Consider the following 18,469-nt stretch of genomic DNA (forward strand, 5'->3'; position numbering starts at 1 on the left):
CTGGGGCAGAGGGAGGGAGCTGCAGCGAACGAGAGAATTTAGCATAGCGATTCGAACTTGCAGCCGACAGGCGCGCGCCGCGGCACCCCCCAGCGGCGTGCACCCGGGGCGGACCGCCCCCACCCCCTTGGTACGCCACTGGACAGAGTTGTAAGACAAGTGCAAGCTTATATGGACCTTGGGAGTGTCCAACAGTGACAGTGTGTTACACCTAAGCAAAGAACTGTGTATATGAGCTTACATATTTTTGAATGCAGGCTGATTAAAAAAAATCTAACCTAGGTGTCCTGTATGGTTAAATCGATAGTGCAACAACATTGTGTATGCCAGGTCATTTCAGTTAAGGCGGTAAATGAATTATTACGCTTATAAATATCTGTGTTCACAATTTCATTCAAAGTGAATGTTCATTTAAATTAAATTGAAGTTTAATATGGTATATAAATAAATACAAGGTTATATTGTTTTAGAGTGTGCTTATGTAGTAAAATATAGAAATTGCATGCTATTGTGTATTGAATTCCCAGACATTGTGAAGTTAAAATTTAATGTCAAATTTAATGTCAAGAAGTGCAGAGTGATGCACTTGGGGTGCAGAAACCCAAAACAGAGATACTGGATAGGAGGGAAGAGTTTAGTAAGCTTGACTCAAGAGAGAGACCTTGGGGTGTTGGTGTCCAAGGATCTCAAGGTGAAGAAACAATGCGACAAGGCAGCGGCCATGGCCAGAAGGATGCTAGGCTACGAAGAGAGGGGCATAACCAGCAGAAGAAAGGAGGTGTTGATGCCCTCCAGAAGTCATTGGTGAGGCCCCACTTAGAGTATTGTGTACAGTTTTGGAGGCCGTATCCTGCTAAAGATGTAAAAAGACTAGAAGCGGTGCAAAGAAAAGCTACACAAATGATATGGGATTTGCGTTGCAAACTGTACGAGGAGAGACTTGCCGACCCGAACATGTATACCTTGGAGGAAAGGAGAAACAGTGGTTACATGATACAGACATTCAAATATTTGAAAGGTATTAATCAGTGCACAAGACCTGAAAAAAAATTAATGCGGGGCACTTACTACCTCCTATTTAGGAGGTGCGAAGTGCCCCACATTAAGTCTGCTTTATGTGGGTAGTGTGTACTAATCAGATCACACTAGCTGATACTGCAGGAATGCCCACGGCACACCCTCTCCACAAAAATATATTTTTTAAATAGTTAACACGCACTTAACATCCAGCAGGCAAAATACTGCAAAACACATTAATGCATTTTGCAGTAGCCTGATATGGATAAAGGTGAGCCGGTTGATGTAGTGTATCTAGATTTTTCACAAAGCTTTTGATAAAGTTCCACATAAGAGACTCCTGAGAAAATTAGAGTCATGGGATAGGAGGCAATGTTCTGGTGTGGATTAGAAATTAGTTACTGGACAGAAAACAGAGGGTAGAGTTAAATGGTCATTTCTCTCAATGAAGGAGGGTGAACAGTGGAGCGCCGCAGGGATCAGTACTGGGAATAGTGCTATTTAACATATTTATAAATGTTATAGAAATCGGAATGACAAGTGAGGTGAATAAATTTGCAGATGCCAAAAACTATTCAAGGTTGTTAAACACATGTGGACTGTGAAATATTGCTGGAAGACCTTAGGAAATTAGAAGACTGAGTATCCAAACAGCAGATAAAATTTAATGTGGCCAAATGCAAGGTAATGCACATTGGAAAAAATAATCCAAATCATAGTTACCTGATGCTAGGGTCCACCTTGGGGGTCAGCGACCAAAAAAACATCTAGGTGACGCTGTAGATAATACGCTGAAATTATCTGCTCAATGTGCGGCAGCGGCCAAAAAAGCAAACAGGATGCTAGGAAGTATTAGGAAAGGGATGGTGAATAAGACCAAAAATACTATAAATACTCTATCGCTCCATGGTGTGACCTCACCTTGAGTAATGCGTTCAGTTCTGGTCGCAGTATCTCAAAAAAGATATAGCTGAATTAGAAAATGTTCAAAGAAGAGCGACCAAAATGATAAAGGGGATGGAACTCCTCTCATATGAGGAAAGGCTAAAGAGGTTAGGGCTCTTCAGCTTGGAAAAGAGATGGATGAGGGGAGATATGATTGAGAAGTAAATCAATAATTCACTCGCTCCAAAAGTGCAAAGACTAGGGGACATCAAGGAAGTTACATGTAAATACTTTAAAAATAAATATGAGAAAATATTTTTTCACTCAACGAATAGTTAAGATCTAGAACTCTTTGCTGGAGGATGTAGTAAGAGTGGTTGGCGTACCTGGGTTTAAAAAAGGTTTGGACAAGTTCCTGGAGGTAAAGTCCATAGTCTGCTATTGAGACAGACATTGGGAAGCAATTGCTTGCCCTGTGATTGGTAGCATGGAATGTTGCAATGATTTGGATTTCTGCCAGGTACTGGTGACCTGGCTTGGCCACTGTTGGAAAGAGGATACTGGGCTGCCCCAGTATGGCTACTCTTATGTACGGTATATGTTCTCATGATTCCCACATTAAGAGTTTAACACCCTTTAGTATAAGGGCCCCTAAAAAAATTTTTATTTTAAGCTACAAAAAGTTTTATTTACATTTAGTTTGTCTCTGCTTATTGGTAGTTCAGGATGAGTTTTATTCATGAATAGTAGATATTTCCCTGCACTCAGAACCTTTTAATGCATAAATGCTTTTGCCTATAGTACAAGTGCTGTGTGTCACCTCACCCCAGAATTACAGCACAGACATCTAGAACTGTCCAAGCTGTAAAATGATCAATTCAAAAGAAAAACTGATTATTATTTATGAACATTTCTACCCCACTCAAATTTGCTCAAAGTGACCTATCATCTATTCATTGTGTACTTTTAGCAAAACTTAAACAAAATGGAAATAATTTGATAAGAAATTTCTGTAAGATCTAATTTTCAGTGGGTTATGTCTGAAACAAGGCTTACAAACTGATATTCACAGGTAAGAGGGAAAAGCAGCAAATGTATCAAATAAAATATCCATAATGCTGTGAAAGGCCACACAACTTAGAACTTAAATCCACAATAGGTTTACCTGCTTATTAAGCCAATGCCACATCTTTATTGGATGGGGAGAAGTGCGAGAAAGGAGGAGAGAAAGAAAGGAGAGTGAAAGATTAGTGAAGAATGCACTCGCAGAACAACAAAAACCAAAAGGGCAGAAGAATGTCATCTACAAAATGAGTATGAAATCATAACTGTCCCAAACCAAACAGTGTAAAAGTGTCAACAATTAACACAGAGGATGTTAGTTGTTTGCAATTTTCAAAACAAAAATACTATCTTATTGTATACAAAACATAAAAAAGTGTGTTCCATTATATAACAGATTCTGGATTACAGATACATTCAATCCAATGAGGCAAATATTTTATTTTTTTATTTTAGGGCCCTTTTTATTGGTTTTTGATTATTAAACACTTCAAAAATCAGACATTATTATTATTATTATTATTATAATGCCAGGCCTTCACAGAGAATGACACTTCTTGTAGTTGAAGGTATAAAACTTATCAACTCAGCACCTCAGATGGCTAATACCTTAGTGCAGTGGTTTCCAAAGCTGGTCCTGGAGGCACCCCAGCCAGTCAGGTTTTCAGGATACCCACAATGAATATTCAAATCCCTCTCATGAATATTCAATGTAGATACCCTGAAAACTTAACTGGCTGGGATGCCTCCAGGACCAGATTTGGGAACCATTGTCTTAGGACCCTGTTTACTAAGCTGCATTATAGGAATGTTAGCGTTATGTACACGCGTTAACAGTAAGTGCCTGCAATATCCTTATAGGCACCTACACAGCATGCGCTAATTGTAGGCGCATTAAAAACGCTAACGCACCTTAGTAAACAGGGCCCTTAGTGTCTTACTAATCATACTGCTTCAAGGACAACTAACATATCCTTTCAAGAAGATGTCCTATCATATAATTGCAAAGGACTAAAGTACAAAACCTACCAGGGCCGGTCTTAGGGCGAGGCGACCGTATAGAGCCTCGCGCTCAAGGGGGGCCCACGCGGCGCACCTCGCCTCCGCCCCGACCGCCCGAGTTCCAGTCCCCCTCCCTCTGAATTTTAAAAGTTACCTCGTCGGGTTACAGGCAGCGGCAGGCGGCAGCAGTGAAAAGCGTGCGAGCTGCTCAGCGCTTCAGGAGCCTTCCCTTCCCTCTCTCAGCTCTGGGGAGGGAGGGGAGCTCTGGAGCTCAGAGGAAGGGGGGCCCTGGAGCTCGGAGGGATGGTCCTGGAGCTCGGAGGGGATGGCCCAAGAGCTTGGAGGGCGCTCGGAGGGAGGGGTGGCCGTCCTGGAGCTCAGAGGGAGGGGTGGCCGGCCCTGGAGCTAGGGTGGGAGTGGAGCTAGGTTGGGGTGGGGCTAGTGGGGGCGGGGCTAGGATGGGGCCCCATCAAATTGGTCTGCACAGGGCCCCGCACTTGCTAAGACCGGCCCTGAAACCTACCATGCATCTAACTTCCCCTACCTGGGATCCCAACTCTGGAATGCTCTACCCAGATACATTTGGTCAATTAGTGAATATCTTCCCTTTAGGAAACTATTGAAAACCCATCTATTCAAACAGGTTTACCCGAATGACTTGATCTACCATAAGCAAACATAAGTAACCCATCTATTTACCGGTTCAACTAATCAATAACAATGACTCAGAAAATATCTCCTACCAACCTTCTTACTCTTCATGCTCTTCCCAAAATCTCCTCTATCGCTCCACCTCCTTACCTATCCCTATCCTTTCTCTCATACCTCTTCTATCCCATTTACTCCTTGTTCGTTTGTCCTATCACATACCTCTTTTGTTGATTCTGATACTACAGATTGTATTCTCTTGTTACTATGTAAACCGCATTGAGCCTGCGATGAGTGGGAAAGTGCGGGGTACAAATGTAATAAATAAATAATCAAAGTTAGAGTATCTGACTGCTAGGAAAAAAGTACCAAATTCCTACTCCTCTCTGCTCAGAATCTGTGATGGTGGCTTAGCCAGCCCCCTGCTTCAATATGAAACAAGCTAATAATCAAAAGACAGTTTTTGCAAGAGACAGAATGGAGGTGTTCAACAAACCTTTTTTCTTTTTCAGACTACTGTCTATCCAAGAAAACTCTCCCCCAACTTTGTACTTTTAAAAGAATGTGACAGTTAATCCCATACTACAGCAGGGAAGCCTTGAACTTTTATAAAAAGCTTCAGTACCATGATAATCCTATTGGAACATCAACAGTAGTAGCAGGTCACATCTGTGACCACACACACATAAATAAAAGATACTCAAGAACCAAGATATTCAGTTTTGCATATAACATGCAGTAACTGCAAAATATTATTCAACTTTAATAACATGGCCCACAAAGCTGCTAAACATCTCTTCATTTATTAGTTGTAGGTTTTCATGTGTGATGAACAAATCGTATCAGAAAGGCATTGATGCCTTAATAAGTAAAGTTCTGAGAAAGTGCAGCTCTTCCCACATTTCAGCTTATATCTGCCAATTAGACGGCACTAATGTGCACAATGTGTACTAACTGCAAGCGCCCATTTATAGAATTGCCTCATGGAGGTACAGGGTGGGGTTTTATGCCAAGGCTTACAAATTTACACTTAGGGGCACTTTTACTAAGCTGCAGTAAAAGAGGCCCTGTGCTAGCAGCAGTGGCCGTTTTTGCCTTGCGCAAAGGCCCCTTTTACCGCAGTGGGTAAAAAGGCCAAAAAATGAAATAGACATGTGGTAAGTTAACGCTTGTAACATGGCCACTGAGGTGGTGGTAATGGCTCCCACACTAACCCAGCGGTAATTGGGCAGCTTGCGACACTGCCCGATTACCGACAGTTAACCCCCTGAGCAAGCAGTAGTTCCGGTTTGCCGCATGGCAACACTTTTAGTAAAAGAGTCCCTTAGTGATGAAAAGGACTCAGGAAGGGGAGGCCCATTGGTTTGGTTCCGGGGGGGGGGGGGGGGGGGTGGAGGTCAAGTCCCTTTTATTCCTATGGGATACACAGTTAAATGTATTAAACTTTCATGGCTTGTTGTAGATTACAGTATTATTTCATTTGCATATCACAGAGTTATTTGCATGTAGTACACCTCATTTATTTTTTTAATCGCATGTTGGATCTGCTTTTTTCCATACAGACACAGAAAGGTATGTTACCAAATATGCACACAAAGAGGAGTTAATAAACTTACAGAGATAAGGAGGAGGGTAACCTGCACGCAACAGTTCTTATAACCCTAGTTACCTTTCTGTGCAGTCTGCATGGACCATGCTGATCTCTCTACTGTCATTTACTATGTTAATGGCACTTCTCTGTAGACAGCAGGATAAACAAAACATAATAGAAGGTGATGTTATCTGATGGAAAAGACATAACCAGCTCTTTCATTATTTCTCACCTTAAACAAGTGGGAGATAAACCAGGCACACAAGTGGGAGACATCATTGCATATCACCAGGATGGAACAGTTCTACCAGAGCTCAGAAACTGAGGACCAGATGAACAAAAACCCCATACTGTTCCAAACAGCGCTCTAAAATTGGAACCAGAACAGCCTAGGGCAATAACGCCTCTATGATCAAAGCTATAGGGGTACTTCTGTGGAAGGACTGTGCCTGGGCATGCGCCCAAGGAGCAAAAAAAAAGCCCGGACCTATCAAACATCCCCCCCCCCCCTCCAGCTCCCATAACCTCCTCCCCCCCCCCCCCGACCAAGTAAAGTTTCCCTGGTGGCCCAATGGCCTTCTCCCCCTCACCTCCGCGGGGGGATGGAGATCCGATGGACCTCTAGCCCCCCAATCACCTCTGACACCCAAACAAACCTCCCTGGTGGCCCAGTGGACAACCCCCTACCCCCCCCCCCCCCCCCACACACATGCTCTGGTCTAGCATCCCCTGAAACATCCCCTCCCCCGTACCTTGTAGTGAGGGAGGTGAGAGAAGCACTCTATCCTCCTTCCAGCGCCGCCTTCAAAATGGCAGCACCTTGCTCTGCACAGTGTGCTGGGTAGGGTTTCCCTACCATATAAGGGAGGGTATTTTGTGGCGGGGGTAGGGGACTTAGAGGTCCACTGGACCTCCAAACCCCCGTGTCCGAGGGTGGTGGAGGGAGAAGGCCACTGGGCAACCAGGGAAACTTTATTTGTTCGGTGGGGTTGGAGGATGTAGGGGCCTGCAAGCATGCAAATGCTTGTCCTCCCCAATGCTCAGCAAACCCTAACACCAGTTCCGAGCAGGCATAGGGTTTGCCATAGGAGCAGCGCCAATATTTGGCACACTGCCCACCGAGCATTGGGGAGGAATAGTAAATGACCTGTTTAGCATGCATCTGCATGCTACTTGTGATCATAGCCGCGAGTGCATTGTCTCACATGCTCTCGGACTCTGACCATAGGCCGGAAGCAAGGGCAGGCACTTGTATGGCGCTAATAGCCTCTAGCACCCACGTTTGCTCTGATCATTGGCCCACAAGTGTAAAGTTCTGAGCATTTGTGGCTCTTCCCGCATTCAGCGGTCTGCTCAGACTCTCAGTTCCACAGCTCAAGAAGAAATACAATCCTCAGGGAGGTGGGAGTGATTATGTGCCTGATCAATCCTGCTGTCTACAGAAAATATCAGTCATAGGTGAGAAAAAATACATTTTCCACTCACAAGCAAGATTAAGTCAGGCATACAATGATGCTAGCCAATTTGTCAAAGTTCATTTGGCTACTGAAATGCCAAATCTGAGAAGCAGTTGCTTAAATTTTCTCATGGATTCAGTTTTTTCAGGTACATTAATATTTGCAAAGAACTTGATAGAAGTTTGAAGAACTTCTTTGTTATGATGAAACTAAGTGGTCTGTATACAAAGCAGCCTCATAGGACTTCTGATGGATAGATCCAGCATCAGTGGGAACCAAACCAATCTCAGTCAATAAGGGACTATGAGAATCATGGTTCCCCAGTTTTCTCCAAGTTTCATAGTGGTTTTCACTGTGAGAAAAATTGGAGGATACATGTACAGAAGACCCTCCCCCCACTCAGTGCAGAAGGAAGGCATCTGAGGCTAGTTTGCTGTGTGACATTATCATGGAGCGAAACAGGGAAAATTTCTTGTTGAAGAGATCTATCGAATGGGTGCCCCATTCTCAAAAAATCCCTCGCAAAACCTCATCATTCAGAGTCTATTCATGGGGTCAGAAGACTCAACTCAGTTTGTCTGCCTGAACGTTCACCTTATCTGTCAGATATGTGGCTCTGAGAATTATTTCATGAGAAATGGTCCATTTCCACATTCTGACAGTATTCCAGTACGAGTGGTATGACCCTACTCCCCCCCCCCCTCAAAACACACACACACACATACACACACTTGTTTGTATAATACATGGCTACCCAGTTGTTCATTAGAACCAGGATCACCATGTTGGTCAGTCGATCTCTGAAAATTTTCAGAACATACCATACTGCTCGTAGCTCTGGAAAGTCTTTCCTGAGCAACCATGAACCCTGGGTGTGCAGTCCCATCTAGATGAGCACCCTAGCCCAGGTCAGCCACATCTGTCATTAGAGTTGTTTGAATTTGAGGAATTTGGAAGAGGATACTTTTCGCCAAATTGGATTGATTTGTCCACCACAACTGAGTCCCATAGCAGACTGGAGACAGATATGACATCCTGGAGATTCCCCATAGACTGAGTCCAACAGGTGGATAAGGTCCATTGAACAGAGGTAAGCCACTGGAGTTGACACCATAAAGCCCAACATCGTCAACATTTGACCAACTGATAGCTGACTCCATTTCCATCACAATGGAAATCAAGTTGGACATCCTTGGTTGTGGAGAAAAGACAGCTGCTTGAGTCATGTCTAGCAAGGCTTCTATGAATTGCAACGTTTGTGTTGGGAATAGATGTGAAATGAGAAAATTTATGACGAACTCTAGCAACTCCAGCACCCAAATGGTTGAGCGAACTGATCTTTCTGCTCCTTCCTGAATTGGCTGCTTGATCAGGCAATCATTCAAAGAGAGAAACAAGTGCACTCCCTGTCTGCGTAGATATGCAGAAATGACAGATAAACATGTTGTGAACACTAAAGGTGCTGTCATGAGGCCAAATGGCAGAATGCAGAGCTGGTATTGCTGTTTTCCCAAGACAAACTGAGATATTTCCTGTGACTTTATTTATTTATTTGTTGTATTTGTATCCCACATTTTCCCACCTATTTGCGGGCTCAGTGTGGCTTACAATAAGACTTGAATAATAGACATACATTTGTTACGACTAGGTTATGGATTACATTGAACAGAGTTGTGCGAGACATTCAAATATCCTTAGTAGTATAGCAGTGGGACAACAACATAGAGACATTAGAAGGAGACAATGAGAGAAAAAAGGGCATTATTAGGCACCTAGGCATATAGTGTACATAGTTCCATGGATGAATGTATGATTGACTGGATAAAGGGATGATGGATCAGATCCTTTAGATCCAGAGAATATAACAAAAGTTGCTGTTTTGAAAAAGTGGAAAGGTGTCTAAGGAAACCATCCTGAACTTCTGTTTGGAGAAATGTTTTTCACAGCCCTCAGGGCTAGGATTGGGTAGAATTCTCCCATATTTTTTACAACCAGGAAATACTTGGAATAAAATCCCTGCCCTCTGTCCTGTGGAAGACAGGCTCAACCACATTGGCCTAAAGAGGAAGAGAGTTCCTTTGTAAGTATTTCCTGATGTTGAGAGCTTAACCTTGATGCTGTTGCCGGGCAATTTGGAGGCCAATCCACTAAATGAAGATGGTACCCTATAAAAGGCTATTATCTTCACAAAAAATGTAACCTTCCTTCTATAGGAAGGTCAACCAGAACAGAGGTTCTCACAGAGGCAGTTAAAACCCTGTCCTTGGCTTTGGCTATGACACAGTTTGGAACTTTCAGCCCTGCCTGGGATAAGAGCAATAACCCTGTCCAGACTAGGAGGAACAGGAGGGTGGAAAAATATCTACACTTATTAGAGTAAAAAGGCCTGATAGCTCCTGGTAGAGGAGGCTAGGTCAGAAATGTGCCTGGAAAGTGTCTTATGAGTGTCACTGTGCTGCTTGTTGAGAGCTACAGCTTCTTATACTTTAATCTCTAAAGAGATTGTCTCCATGGCACGGCACATCAGCAAGCTTATCCTTCATATCTTATCTTAGGTCAGAGGCCCTCATCCAAGCAAGTCTAGAGGCACCAATTCTCATAGCAGAACTCTCAATCCCATAAGCCATACAGACTATATATGGGTGCCAGATGAATAGTAATGCCTCCACTTCATAACTTTTCTTTAAATGAATATATTGTAATGTATAAAAAACAAAAATAATGTTTGAAACTTCTCTTTTATTATATGTATTTACTTTTCTACACAATCACCACCATTCCCCACAAATTTCTGCCAACAATGGATAAGTTTTTGAAAGCCATCATAAAAGAATTGCACATCTCATCTTTTCAACTAGTTGCTCTCAGTCCTTTCCACCTCTTTATTTGAGTTGAACATATAACCCCAAAGGTATTCCTTCAACTTTGGAAAAAGATGGAAACCACATGGCGCTAAGTCTAGGCCAGTGGTTCCCAAACCTGATCCTGGAGGCTCTCCAGCCAGTCAGGTTTTCAGTATATTCAAAATGAATATTCATGAGATAGATTTGCATGCAGTGGAGGCAGTACATGCAAATCTCTCTCATGAATATTCATTGTGGGTATCCTGAAAACCTGACTGGTTGGGGTGCCTCCAGGACCAAGTTTGGGGAGCACTGGTCTAGGCTGTATAGTAAAAGGGGTAAGACTGTGATACCCATCTTCACAATTGTCTCTGTGGTATTTCATGCTGCGTGAGGCCTAGCATTGTCATGCTGCAACAAAAGTTTCTTGTGCTTCAAACTCTTCTCAATCATTCTTTCAAAGTTTTCAAGGTTGCAGTGTTTTCTCATGTGAGATTCATCCGTGGCTGTCACAGGTCATCCACTTCATGTTTGAAGTTTCATATTCACAGTCTTTACGTTTTTTGGCCCAGCAATGCCCAGTAACAGTCATCACCATAAACAACCTGCATATGACGATAAATTTCAACTGGAGGGACTCTTTCAACAGTCAGAAATTATATCACGGCACATTGCTAAATTCGCACTGCATGCTTCCATTTCAAGTTTAATATTTACTTGATATACCATCCATCGGCAAGTACCATCTAAGTGGTTAACAATAAAATAAAATACAACGAAAGGAGTCTAGCCTAGCAGGATGCTAACTGACATAGGAGTGTTTAAATCATCTTTAAACTGAGAAAGAGATGATTCTACACCTACAAAGCTTGCTCATAGAATTGGAGTGATCACAAAGGGATTGTAGGGTATGAGAAGTCAATATAGAAATAGCGGTGATTCTGGGGATCAAACATTGGGAACCAACATAAGGATCTTGTATGAAATCCTTGCCGATATGGGCAATCAGTTTTCCTGTTTGAGAAAGGGGGTGACATGATCTTGGTGTATCGCACCTAAGAGTAGTTTGTCGGCAGTGTTTTGCACGACTTGTAAGCATTTGATATCCTTCAAGTGTAGAGCACAAGAGTGAGTTACAGTAGCCAAGGCTCCCTGTGATAAATGCATAACTGTCCTCAATGCCTTGCGAGTTAGGAAAAATCTTACAGAGCGTGTTTCATTTTAAAAAAGCATCTACTGACAAGAAGTGAGATACGAGTTTGGAAGTTCCGTTGACTATCAAAGTGTACTCCTAATATCTTTAAACATGGAACAAGCTCAATTTGGGTAACTGCCAGAGTGATTAGTGTTGCTAGTGGTTTGTGTACAGCAAAATCAAATATCAATGCTTTAACTTTATTAATGTTCAGTTTTAATTTATGAAGGCTCAACCAAGTACCTATTTGGTCAACTTTACTGTTTAGGTCCAAGATTTCAGAAGCAATTGCAAAACAGCCTCTTCACAAAGACACTTCTTGCCAAGTGAGGTGAAGGAAGAGATTTCAAAGAACAAATGAACATCTGGAGGTGCGTCACTGCTGCCACCTTTTCATGAATTATAGAAGTGGAGACATTACTTTTCATGGAACCCTTGTATATTCCACATTCCTTCCCTTTCCTTACTAGCGAGTGGAAACTCTCTGCCATATCTGAGAATATTACATAATGCTCTGCAAGTGCATGCCCATGAAAAGTTGGTAGGATGCCATGTGTGATGAAAACATAGCATTCTGAAACAGTCTTTTGCCAAAAGATTCCAATGTCTGAGCTAACCTCCCAGGGGAGCAAGTCTTAGAACTGTTGGTTCTTTTGAGAGTGGATTTGGCCACCATGGAATGGTGAGGAAGCTGTTTCTCGAACCCCAGAGCCTTTTGGACTTTATAAATAGAATCAAACTTATTAATATGAGATACAGAGAGGAAAGTCTCCCATATTCTCATCTATACATCTTTTAGGATTGTTTGAACAGGCACTGTCATAGCTTGCTTGGTGGAGGGATTCAAAAAATTGGAGGACACCCAATGCTTTTTCCCTGGTCCATTCCTCCATCACTAAATGAAATGGGATGATCTGAACTACCACCCATACAAAACCAATGAGAGCTTCTCTGCTGGTCATTTGTCTCTCACGTAGCAGGGACAGATCTGAAGAGAGACCAGAGGACCTCTTCTCTGAGAAGCTCCCTGGCTCCTCATTAGAATACAAGGAGCACTCTGATTCAGACTCACAGAAGAAATCAGCTGATGAAGTTTGAAGTTCTGCCTGTCTTACACCAATGACTGCATTGAGACACAGATGACTCCTAGTACATCACTGAAGCTTCCTCCACTGAAACGCTGAAAATGAACAATGGTGCAACACACCTCAACTTTTAGCCCCTTCTGGACTCCGGTGTCAAGGTATCCCTTTCTCTCATATATGACCATTTTCTCTTTCATGGACATCTAGACCAGTCCTATGTTCACCATAGTGGATTCCTAGTGTATCATTTTGGAAACAACAACACTTTATGGTGAGTCACCTTTACATTCCACACATTTCCAACTGTACTGTCGTCTCTGGGTGCACCATTTAGGTACCATGTTTATCCAACAGTTCCTTTGTTCTGCCCTATATGAATCCATATTGTTTTATTTATCACATGTGCAACGTACAAAGTAGAACAATGTGTTTTGCAACATATTCTTGATCATTCTTTAATTTTAGTCCCCCCACATTCTTTTAAGTAAGGAAATCACATATATACTTTTTCATTCGTTCTTCCATTCTTACATTCCATAGTTGATACTATATGACTCTTTCATACACTTAACACACCATATACAGACCACCATACATCATCACACATTTCTATTACATATTATTATATATTCAAACCACAACTGGTACTTGCTGAAGAATATAATTCAACTACATATAGAAAGTAAATCTCTCTCAAGTATAGGAATTATAATGTGGGAGGAAAAGACTTCAGATGCTCAGCATTCATTTATAATAGTAATTTTCTTGATGTGAATGCCTAGCTGCTTAGTGTTCACTTTTGAAAATGTATTTTTTCTGAATGTGAACTCCAGGCGAGTTTCTTCATAAGTCAGAAAAACCTCCCCATGAATAAATCTTTTTTATAGATTTTTGTATAAATTTTTATATAGAATTCAACAAAGGAAAGTCACCCTCTATTAGAGTTACAAAAAGGTACTGATCTCATCTGTGGCTTAAGCAACTGGGTATGCTCTACAGAGAGCCCCTGTTTCACAAGTGCTTCATAAGGAGCTTGACCCTCGGCCACTTAGAGTACCCTTTTATTATGTCCTGGTCAGGCCTGAGCCTGTGGTGCCAAGGCACCGGAAACCTTCTATGCATCGTGGAAGCTTCTACTACTACTTAACATTTCTAGAGCGCTACTAGGGTTACGCAGCGCTGTACAAATTAACAATTAAGGACGGTCCCTGCTCGGAAGAGCTTACAATCTAAAGGGGCTGGAGATCAAGACTGGTGCAGTCTGCTCTGAATCAGATGCCCTTTGAGTTCTCATTGTCAATCCATCTCCTGCAGTCAGTGAATGGGTTTCAACAATCATCTGCACTACTTTGAGCCTCAGCATTAATACACTCGAACCCATAGTTGCAGGTCAGGCAAAGAAGTACTCCATACAATATTTAAACTTCTTCATGAGCTGCTCCTTGAAGGATGCCATCTACAAAGACTATGGCAACACAGTCAGAATGGCCATGTCCCCTTGGGGTCTGTATAGGAAGTTATATCTTGGCTCTTTGGAGACTGTTGCATCTCCTCCAACATCAAGAAGGATGAGTGGACCTCATCTTGGTGGGGTGCTTCTAGGGCACTGGCAATCTTGGTACCAATGTTGGTATGTATTAGCCTCTCCTCAGCATCTAGCATCTTTATCCCTCACAACTGACGAGGCCAAGGACTCTTCTCCTTCCTCTTCCATGGGAAAGGGAATAAGAGGATGAACATCCTTGATCGGTTCTATCAATATCCAATGTCAAGTGTGAGCGATGTACTCTTGATTCCAATGTGACTTCAGTGTCTAATGCTGCTTCCAGAGCCAAGGAGACCAGTGTTTCTGATGTCAATGGACTTGACTCATTTACACCAAAAAGAAGTTTACATTATTTCTCTCGACCTATGAATCCTCTTTTTGACATCAGTGAACACAAGGAATCATGATCAGGTCCTAGGCACTGCAGGCACCAGGTTAAGAGTATTTGTGATGGATATGGCCCTGTAACACCTGGTACAGTTTTTAAAACTAGTTGCAGTGAAATCTAATCAATTTTGAAAATTTACCTGATTGGATGCCAAAGTCCTAAATATGACCTGAACAGGCCGTTGAAAAACCTTTCTAGGAAAATAAAGAGGAATTTGTAAATGGCCCCATATAGCAGATGACAGGACTTACACACTGGATAGAAGAAAACTGCACAAAAAAACCCCACAAAACCAAAGTCTGACATGAGCTGAGGAAAGCACAAAAAATTGTAACCAATTTGTTGCACAGAAAAATGGTGACTGGCCAAGTCCTACGCAACAGCAGCAGGTCAGAAGACAGACGCATGCATGGTGTAAAGTTCTATAAAGTTGTTCTAAACAAGCAGTAGAGCAATCCCATCCAGACTCCACCAGGTGACATGAGGCACATGTAAGGCTATTATATCCTGCCTGTCCTCGGAGAAAAATCAAAAACAGACTGACTAAGGCATTAGAGAAGAGTAAACCTGTCAAATGAGTTGTATCATTTGGAAGTGTTGGCAAACTACAAAGGCACTGAAGCAGGGAATTGATTTCACAATTACAGAGATATAGGCATAATGAAAGTACAATACAAAAAAGGCCAACGGAGAGTCATAGATCAAGTGATAGAAGGGTGGGAGGGTGGCTCCACGGAAACATTTGAATTACAGAGAACAATAGTGCATATTTAAGCTAAATACAGTTGTTCCATGGGGTTTAAACTTAGAAGTGGCGTGGATGACATTAGTTGTAACCCAGGGGAATATGATAGGTTGAGAGTAGTAAGTATGCCATCATTTCATAGTTAAAAAGAACTAGAAAATGCGGTCGCCATCTTACTGACATCAAAAACACTGACTGGTTAAGCTGGCATTGAATTTATTACAGGTAGTTTATATACTATTTAAATATAAAAGTTCATGTAAGTAAGGTTTTAGAACAACTCTAATGTCTGATGTTTTATTAATAGGGGACTCTCCTTGAAATAGCTAGTTCAGCAAAACATAAGTCATGTTGAATTATGTCCCTGACCCAGCAGTAGAATGTTAATTCAGATGAGTATCAATCTAAAAAAATGATTAATTATGACAATGATTTCAAAAATACTTTTCTCTCTGTAAAACCCATGATGAGGCTGGCGTTGTAAAATCTTGCTGTTGCAAATCTTGGACACCAGTTAGTTACGCTGCTGAGGCAAGCAGTGAAGTTCATGAATATTTTGGGATTGTTACCTTACATGTTTTTAATAAATCTTTAATACATTTAGTTAACAGACCTTTCCAACAGAGTAAAAAGCACTGAGCTCAAAAACACATTTCAGCTTGGATGACCCAGTTCAGTCACTGTGAAATATTCCTCCCATGGGAACAGAGTAACAAAAATCCCTGAAAATGTGTTCTAAACAAAAAGTTATTGTCTCTGCAATTTGATATTTTTTTCTAGGTGCGCTGATTTAACAAAGTTATATTTCAATGCTATATACCTAGCAGGTGGATTCATTTTGAGCATCAGTTGGCCAAATCATAAGAATATATGCGCAAAGTCAAATTTCTTTCTTTTATAGGGGAATTATCTTACTCGAAATTCAAGCTGGTTTATTATCCTGTTTGGAGAAAGTGCCCTCATAGCTGGGCAACAGGCAGATAAGTGAATTTTGAACTGACTTACGTTGTGTAAAGGGCTCTCTGCTGATTCTGAGAGCATCCATTCTGTGGCACAGAGTGATGTCAATGTGTCCTACCCATTTAGAAAATGGAGGGTGGGGGCAGATTATCATAACTCCTATTGCTGCTAGAAACAATGATGTACCATGAATTGAGAGTATGATAATTCCTTTCTACAACAGCCCAAGGAATATGACTTGTCCTACTTTTTAACATAGTTTATTCCCGCCACAGACACACATTTTCTTTACCATATTAAAATGCAGCTTGTATCCCAAAAGAATATTTTCATAGACAGAGCTTCTAATTACAACTGTAAAGCTTTCTTCAGTCAAACACAATTAACAATCTCAACAGCAGTATACATTTAAATTGGGATTAAGTCAGCACTTCAACCTCACTGCCCACAATCAGGGTTTATTTCATGCATGTGTGCATCCTTGAAATCGCACTATACACTCTTCAGGAAAAAAAAAATTAAACTTTGCAACAGAGTAATGTTCTAAGTAATTTAGAATGATATTTTTGAGTGCTATGTTCTAGCTATTTGTAAAATTCCTTGCTAAACCTGGAAACAAGATTAGGATCCAATGGAAGTAGAAAGAATGTTGCTGTCTCATACTATTCTCAAGACTACAGATAAAGTTTTTTTTGTTTGAAACTCATTTCCCTCTGCATTTAGGGCACGGTTCTTTATGTTAGTATTGCACTATTGGGAAAAGAAACACTAACTAGAGTACAGCAAACCTTAAAGTAACCTATAAATAAGACTATGCAATACTACTCACTGCACATCATACTGCATATATATCTATATTTTCATCACAAATATAGACTTATTCAACTTCTTTGATAGAATAAATACTCTCTAAACTAAACTATACTTTCCATGTACTGAGTACTGTTGTAAACGGCGTTTAAAATGGGTGACAAATGCTACTTTAAGGAGAAAATAAAATACCTTGCTGTCAATTTTCAGAATGAATCTTCCAAGTCCTCTGATTGGCCGCGGAGCCAGGGCTTCCTGCCGCTCCTTCAAGAAGTTCCTCACAACCTTCCACCAGGAACTGAAATACTTCTCCATGAAATCCATTACTCCAAAGTGGACCACAAGTTTTTTGAGAACCCAGACTGTGAAAAAGAAATTCAGTTTTCACCAGGAAAGCGATTTTGCAGGATCATGTTAGAGGGACTACTTTAAGCGATATCTAAACAGTTGTCACAAATTTTAAACAGATATTCAAAGGGTTTTGCTGGGTTATATTACTACTACTACTACATCTTATCATTTCTATAGAGCTATAAGACATATGCAGCGCTGTACACTAAACATGTAAAAACCAAGAGCTATAAGACATATCATCATCTTTTTTTTTTTAATTCCCCCTCCGCCCCATCACCATTTAAATTTTGTCTCACCAACTTGTTCAGGATTCTTTATGGATCATAGTAAGAAAACTGCAGGATGGGACTGAAGTGTATGAAAATATATACTTATTTATAACTCTGGTGCCAACAGTTCCTTAAATTCAATTTCACCCCAATTTCACTAAAATCCTTTGGAGTGAAGGTGGGAAGCAATAAGGGAAGGAACATCTGACAGAGCAACATGGAAGCATAAATCTAAAATTACACCCTTATGTAATCTGAACACGAGCTTCTCTTCTACTAAATACTGAAATTAACACAGCAGCAGATTTTCACACAAAGTAACAGCTCAACATGGTTCTCTTACTACTAACCACTACTTCTAGGAATCTCCAGGCGGTCGACCCTCCTACCTTATCCTCTAGTATCTCTGATCTCCTCCCTTCCATCATGTCCTCCGAGACTGTCGACAAAGCTGTCTCCACTTACGTCACCCTCTCCTCTGCTCTCGACGCCCTTGCACCGTCCATCTCCCGTCCCATAAGGCGTACTAATCCCCAGCCCTGGCTGACCCCTTGCACCCGTTACCTTCGCTCCTGCGCCCGATCGGCTGAACGCCTCTGGAGGAAATCTTGC

General features: G+C 41.5%; 1 protein-coding gene across 1 annotated transcript in view; it reads right to left on the bottom strand.

The window, feature by feature from the left end:
* The window catches only part of TMEM245 (transmembrane protein 245), a 342,105-nt gene that overhangs the window by 212,219 nt on the left and 111,417 nt on the right, over positions 1–18,469 (bottom strand). The window contains 1 exon segment of the mRNA XM_030204645.1: positions 17,427–17,596. Coding sequence (XP_030060505.1) covers positions 17,427–17,596 — 170 coding nt within the window.

Source organism: Microcaecilia unicolor, chromosome 1, assembly GCF_901765095.1.
Source record: "Microcaecilia unicolor chromosome 1, aMicUni1.1, whole genome shotgun sequence".
NCBI lineage: Eukaryota > Metazoa > Chordata > Amphibia > Gymnophiona > Siphonopidae > Microcaecilia > Microcaecilia unicolor.